Genomic DNA, 7308 nt, shown 5'->3' with positions numbered 1-7308 from the left:
CCCTCTCTCTTAGCCCCACAGAAAAGCTGCACTGATTTAAGAGCACAACCTGTGACACTGGCTGCAACCTCAGCCTCTGCGTTCAGCCCCGGGTCAGGACGGAGGGCACACAACAGTGGCTTTTACTTGCCTGGTGGGTTATACTGGAACAAGTGGGGCTCCGCCTGGGGGGAGGTTTTGATCACATCCCGGGAGTAGGACAGGACAGGGGGCCAACACGAGGCGGCCGTTGGCTCCGCGCTCAGCTTCTGAGCCTCTGCGATGGACGAGAAATGCATGGACTTTTCTGCAAGGGAAACAGAGAGCGATCAGCTCGGTCGGCAGCACCCACGGGTGAGCATGGGCAGGGAAGCCAGCGCCAGCTCCCAGCACGGGAAGAGGCTTCAGTTCTGTCTGTCCTGGCCAGATGAAGGCTGAATTCCCCAACCAAATGAAAAAGAAACAGCTTCAGTGTCACTGCTTGGATTTATCAGCGTTAATTTTACTCAGATGCTTTAAAGTGTCAATGCCAGGGACCACCACGCACCGAGAACAAGCTCACCCCACATCACATCGCGAGACGAAAACCCAGCTTAAAGGACGGCTGCTGGCTATAAACCATCCGCAGGCTGCGGGAAGCAGACAGAAATAACGCCATCGACAGCAAGGGAACAACACACAGCGCCTGAAGTGGCCAGATGTTCCCCCAACACCTGGGACAGCCTCGCTGCACAGGACTGCAAAGGCAAATGAAGATCAAGACGGGCTCTGTGGGGTGACCGGGGACCTCTGCAGGAGCGGGGTGGCTCTCAGGTCCCCTGCAAGACACCGGGGTAGGAAAGCTTCCTGAAATTATCTGGCTCAGCATACGCTGGACACCAAGCTGGGCTCATCTCGGCTATAAAATTGCTGATGGGAGGCCAAGAAATGCCTAATGATGGAGGAGCTGTGCTGGGGACGCCTGAGCCCTGCCATGCTCTGCAGGGGGGCAGGGAAAAGAGAGGCTTCGTCTGCACCAGCCCCATCCCAAATGCGTCCTCACGCGTTGCTGAGCGCCGGATGAGACAGCCTTTTCTGGATGGATTACAGGCAGGTTTGGGAGGATTTGCTTGCGATCGATAGAACACTTAATTTTGCACTGCCCTTCTGGCCCAGACCCACCTACGAAACGTCCGCATCGACCAGAAACTGGGCAGTAAACAATAGCAATCGCAAATGAAGCCAGCCTTAAACCATCAATTTTTGATAAAAATAGATGCCTGAATCCCGCTAAGCCTAATAATAGGGCAAGTAGATTATCAGAGGCCCAATTTAATGAGGCTTTACTGCATTATCATTATTAATGCTCAGTGTACTCAGAAGCTGGGAGATTACTCTTGTCTCCTTCAGCGAGGGCAGAAATCCCTCATCGGCAGGCGGAGGTGTCTGGGTGCACACCCCTCACGCTGGATCCCAAAGAGGGGATCCCAGAGAGGACTCCTTCATCCTGCCAGCATGGGGAGACCCAGAGCACGTCCACGCTCCCCAGTTTTCTCCCCTTCAGCTCAGCCTTGCTCACGCAGAGGCGAACGGCGCTGGGATGTCCCGGCTGAAGACAGCAAGGCGCTGTCGGCCAAGGATGTGCAGCCCGGATGGCTCTTGGAGAGCCCGGTCCTCCTCCTCCTCCCCTTCCCACGGGAGCCCTCCCTCCCCTCTGTGCCTCTGCAGCCTGTGAAACACGGCCAGTTCCTAATTGCCCCCGCATTAGAGGGTGGCTATAACTCAGCCAGCTCTCGATAAAATAGCACTTACGCGGGGAAGAGAGAGTTCCTATTACCGTTTATCAAGCCCCTGGAATGGGAGCGAAGGAGTCAGAGTTTATACGATCCGTCATCCAAATTAATGCTCTTGGCTCCCCATCGCCTACAAAGGCCAAATGAAACACAACTAAATCAACACAAAACACAGCGCCGGCTTTCAAACCGTCGAGCGATAACCGAAGATATGCCCGGCGGTGACTCGGCGATGGGAAAAGGGATCCGTCTGCCCGGCGGTGAGCGAGATCCAAGCAGGGTCGCCCGCCTGGGTGAGGGAGACCGAAGCGGGGCCCCCCGCCTCTGCCCGGCTCCGCCATCAGCAGCGCTTTTTTTGGCAGGCAGGGGAGGGGAGGGCAGCGCTCGGGAAGGTACAGCTCTCGCCTGGCCGCCCTCCAAGCCACCACGGCCCCCGCCAGCGGCTGCGAGGCAGCCAACGCCTCGGCCAGGATGTGTGCAAGACCGGGCTTTGAAGCGGGTCCAGAGCAGCGTGAAGGATGTTGATCTCTGGAGTGGCTGCAGAAGTTCGAGCTCCCTTATCGAGCAGGGGAGGCACAGGAGAACCTGCTCTGGCCAAGCTGGCTCCTTGCGAGGAGGCGGCGGGGGCTGCTCCTGCAGGCGGTGCTGGACTCTCCCGTTGAGTGCAAGGTCCACGCAGAGGGGGTGTGGCAGGGCGGGGGCCGCAGTCCGGACGCCTGCCACTTCGCTGGGGAAGGGCTGCATGCAGATCTGCCAGGACTATCTGGCTATCTCCCATCTGACCCCTGACCCACAGCCAGGATGCGCTCCAAGAGGCAGAGACAGCACTGAGCAGCTGCCTGAGTCCATAGCCATGCTGAAATCAGGGCTGTGGGGGGCTCTATTTCTCCCCTTGAGGTGACTCATCACGCACCTGCTCATTTCCTCATGGTAGATGCATTCCCACCGTGAACAGAGACGACCAGCCCACGGTTCAACAGGGTCCACGCACAGCCCAGACCCGCGCTGGCAGCCAGCACGCGTGCACAGCCACGCAGGGTTTGGAGATCACCCTGCTGGGGCCCAAAACCTGACGACATCTTTGCAGGGGTACAGGGAAGTGTAATTAGTTCCATTAACGTGGAAGATTCGGGGCACTACAGAGGTGTGCGAGGAGACAATGAAGTGCTTCAGACCATTAGTGCTTTGCAGAGAATAAAGGCATAAAAAATCCACGTGGGTATCAGATCCTTGCATTTAATAACGGTGCCGACGGGTCGCAGAATGGCACGGTTGATCTGCAACCCCCAAACCTGCCTTGTACCCAGCACACACAAATCTGCCTCATCTCCTCACTCTCCTGCAGTCAGGAGGAAGCTGGAGCTGCGGCGCTGGGACACCGGCCATGCAGGGCTCCGGGTTCAAGCGCTGGCTGTGTCACCCGGCTCACCAGGAAGCCGAGCTGTGCAAGGCCAGACCTGCACAGGGTTACGGCGCAGGAGGAGATCAAACCCCATTACCTGCTGCTTTGGGGGGAGCTGGAGATGGGACTTCACGGGTGAGGGGGCACCACGACTTGAGGGGAACTTCCTTTCTTTCAAGGTGAGAGCAGTCACCTTCCTTGCTTACATGCAAAACATTCTGGCGCTATTTATTGTTTAAAAAAAATAAAAACAAACGGCCAAGTGCCAGCAACCAACTCTTCTTGCAAGCACATCGCTGTGTCCAGAGGGACACGACAGCTTGAGGAATAAATACCTGCTCCTGGACACCGCAGAGCAGGCTGCTGAGATCCTGGCTGCCCGAGGGTGAACCAGTGCAGTGATTTTCCAGCAAAGATCACAGCCAGGTCCAGTCAGTGCAGCCACCCCACCTTCTATCTCCATGCACAAGCAGGTCATTTTTGCAGCTGCACCCCAAGCCCTTCCATCCCCGCGCAGGACGTAGCGCTGGGGCGCATCGCACCCTCCCAGCACGACCTCCATGCTCCTCTGATAGTGCCAGTGTCTCATCTCGAAACACAGGCTGGCAACGAGGGGCCGGGACGCAGACTCGGAACTGGAACAGACTCTGATGCTCAGATTAAAACCACATTTAGAAGATGGTCTCATCAGGACTTCTCATCTCTCCTTAACCTCGATCCCCAGGTGTTCAAGCTAATAACGCTTCAGATGCTCTACGGTGGGAAACTCTGAATTGCTCATTAGGCAGCCAAACCACATCAGAGCTATTCCGGGGAGAAAGCACTGGGAATCTTTACAGGAACCTTTGGACTCCAAGTCACAGTATTAGCATTGATTTTAAATGAAATAATGGTCCCCGCTGAGCATTAAAAGCATTCTTTATAGAAAGCCAGCAAGGTAGAAAAGAGCCATTGTACCCGGAGCCCTGGCATGCCTCCAGGCCCCTTTGCTCTCAAGTGAATGGCAGAGACGCTAATAAAGGCAATCTTCACCTCCTCAGCGCTCGACGCTGGCCCGGTGTTTGCTGCGGGCTCAATGAGACATGATGTACTGTCTAATGAACACGGGAAATTAGCCATGCCTCTCTGGTCCTGCTTCAAGACGCTATTAAAGAGCTTTCAAGGGTCGAAGCAAGCTCCCACCTAAGAGGAGGAAAGCTGCTGGCTGCGTACGGCTGCGCACACCGGGTGTTTCTGGGCGGATAAACAAGCAGCGACACGCACGCCCTCCTACCTTCCTTGTCCCCAACAGCGGGGCTCCTGCTCTTCCCCCTGGGACTGCTGCTGGGCTGCTGCTGCTCCTTCTCTGCCTGCTGCTGCTGGGGCTGCGGCAGCTTGCTCGGGGGCACGTCCTCGCGCGCAGACTCGTGGGCTTTCGTGATCTGCTGATTGTAGAGGGTCAAGGCGTTGCGAGGCACCTGAGGCTTCACGCTTCCACTCTGCAATATCCCCTCCGAGAAACCTTCCGAAATCTGCAAAGGAATAAGAGTAGGTGGCACTTGCCATGTGCTGTTGACATCCGTAAGAGTCTTGGAGACATCAAGGTGTTACGAGAAGCACGTGCCCTACACTATCACTGCAAGTCTTGCAATCCCAGACAGGGCTCCAAAGCTCACCTGCCACAGGAGACTAAAAACATCCCCAGCAAGCAGTAGCAGCTCTGTGCTGTTGCTACTAGAAGAAAGCCTCAGGCTTGCCTCACTTAAAGCCTCCAATCTACAGCAAAGTGCTTGCAGAGCCTGCCAGAAGTTACACTACAGCAGCCACATCTTAAGCTGTAACATGGGAAACTGGAAGAGCATCAGGAACGGGTCCTCCCTGAGCACTCAAAACCCAAAAGCAGGGATTTCCTCCCTGCCAACCCTGCGCTGCTGCTCCTTTGGTGTTGACCGTGGAGATACGTTGTGGTTTGGGGGGTTGGACAAGATATCGGCGTGTGTTTCGTCAGAGCCCAAGCCACTGCACCAGGAGGAACCACCAGTCCTGGAGAACACGTGTTCTTCCAGTACACAGCTACTGGGTGGCCAGGGAGGGGGACCAAGCACTGATTCTGGGTGAGGAAGAGCAGAAACGCTTCTCACATGGTATCTTTCAAGCACATGAGATGAAGAGAAGCACAGGGCTGGGAAGCCGCACACTCGCTTTTTAAAGCAACGGGAGGCAGCAGTCATGTGGCAACAAGCAGCTTTTTCTGTCCAGACCTCCCACTACTTCCCGATGAAAGAGCTCAAGGGACATCCAAACGCTGCTGGCAGAGCTGCTCCAGCAGCTGGGAACACGCTGCACCCAGAGAGCACCGTGTCTGCCAGGGGGCTTGCACCACCCAGACCACGAGCTTGGCCACCTGCAAGGACAGGGACATCCTTGCAACCCTGCAATGGCACGAGGCACGCACGGCCGCCGTGCTCCCTGTCCCATCTCTGGTGGGTACTCACGATGGGAGGGATGGCAGCGGCGCGCTGCTTCAGCTGCTTCAGGTCCAGCGGCTTCTGCGGCGAGGAGTTCAGCCTGGCGTCGCTGGCGGCGTTGAGCAGGCTGGGCCGGGGGGACAGCAACCTGGAGACAAAACACGCACGTCAAGTGGGCAACGCCGTGGATAACTCCACGTCCCATGGCTCCCCCATGCCCTGCACCCCTCTGTTTTACGCTGCCAAGCCTAGAGGACATCCTCTTCATCACAGAGGAGCACGATGAACCACTGCTTGCTGCCGGGACCGGAGGCTCTTCAACACATCGTGCGCTGCGGCTTCCAGCCCTGCAAGCTGCTGCCCTGGCCCCAAACCTGTTTAGATGGCAACGGCAGCTCCAAAGATCTCAGCATCCACCACGAGGATGCTTGTCGGACAGGAGGTTGCTGAGGAAGAAAATCTGCTGTGCTGTGCAAAGCATGGAGGACCCATGGCTGTTGGGGAGGTCTCAACCTTCACCTTGGTGGGCTGCAGGCATCCCTGGGCAGGTAGAGAGGAACGCAACCCGGCCCAGCAAACGGAGGCAGCTTTGCCATGGGATGACGAGGCTGAAGGGAGAGAGGGATGGGATTCAAACCCTGCTTTCCAGAGGAAACAACCCTTGTGGGGCTCCGTGCTCCAACAAGACCATCACATCCAGCTCAAGCGGCTCTGAAGTCCTCCTTCCCTCAATGCTATTTCTAGCAAATCTGCCGTTGTCCAGAATAAACCCAAGGGAGAACTGGGGCGCGGAGCCCGAGCTGGGAGTCACGGAGCAAGGCGACCAGTTCAGATTTTATTTGGGCATCACGCCACTCTCTGCAGCTCACACGTGGCGCTCAGGATTGGCCTCATGCTCCAATTCAGGGACTGTCTTTTATCGAGGTGCTAAAGCCTGGGCAAACCCAAGTGCAGGTGGCTGGGGTGCTTGGATCACTTGACAGACGAGGGGCTGGATTTGGGTGGGATTTGGTGTTCAGCCCAGTGGCTACGCAGTCCTCTGCCCCCCTCCATTTCCTCCTCCCTTTGGCTTTTTGAGCTGCCTCCGCAGACGGCTGCACTGAGCGTCTCTGCAACCAGCAAGAAGTGGGCATCTCCCTGGTGCCACCAAAACAGGATGGAGATGGAGGCACATTAAATCCATGGGTCAAACCCTCGTGCGTCCAGCTCCCGAGCCGAGCCCCTGAGGACCGCGTCTCTCCAAGCCATCTCTGCTTTCTCTCCTTCCCGACTTCCATTTGTTGAAACCAGTTCATAGTTTTCGAGCTTTACAGCTTGATTTGTTTATTTTAGCTGTTATTCCACTGCTCTCTTCAGCCTATAAATTTCAAGGTCGTCCCATGTTCACCCCAGAGGAATAAACAAGCGTGGCGGGGCCATGTGTGGGGAATAAACTCATCCCGGTGCTGAGACTGCCCCGTGCCCTACATTGGACGTGAAGGGGACCAACCTTCAGCTGCCTTCTTCAGCCTTGATGAGTTAAGGCTTCGACTCCTTATTTTTGACTCATCTTCACTAGCAGGACCTGTAGGAAGACCCAAAAAAGGCTGCCCCTACGTCTCACACCAACCCTGCACCCCTTCCCTCTTGCCACGGGGACACCCCAGCCGCCCTCCGTCCCCTTCTGGGAGACGCAGCGGGCAGCTCGGTGCTTTGCCAAGCGCAGGGA

At 56.6% G+C, this 7308-nt stretch overlaps 1 protein-coding gene across 1 annotated transcript in view; it reads right to left on the bottom strand.

Annotated features, from left to right (window-relative positions):
* Positions 1 to 7308, bottom strand: part of LOC104540127 (nuclear receptor corepressor 2-like) — a gene marked incomplete at both ends in the record, with an annotated part of 39244 nt that overhangs the window by 22751 nt on the left and 9185 nt on the right. Inside the window, 4 exon segments of the mRNA XM_010183855.1 lie at positions 131 to 286; positions 3489 to 3491; positions 4427 to 4577; positions 5628 to 5748. Coding sequence (XP_010182157.1) covers positions 131 to 286; positions 3489 to 3491; positions 4427 to 4577; positions 5628 to 5748 — 431 coding nt within the window.

Source organism: Mesitornis unicolor, unplaced genomic scaffold (assembly GCF_000695765.1).
Source record: "Mesitornis unicolor isolate BGI_N332 unplaced genomic scaffold, ASM69576v1 scaffold31594, whole genome shotgun sequence".
NCBI classification, from domain to species: domain Eukaryota; kingdom Metazoa; phylum Chordata; class Aves; order Mesitornithiformes; family Mesitornithidae; genus Mesitornis; species Mesitornis unicolor.
The sequence above is the reverse complement of the archived record's forward strand: the minus strand, read 5'-3'. Positions and strand labels throughout refer to the sequence as shown.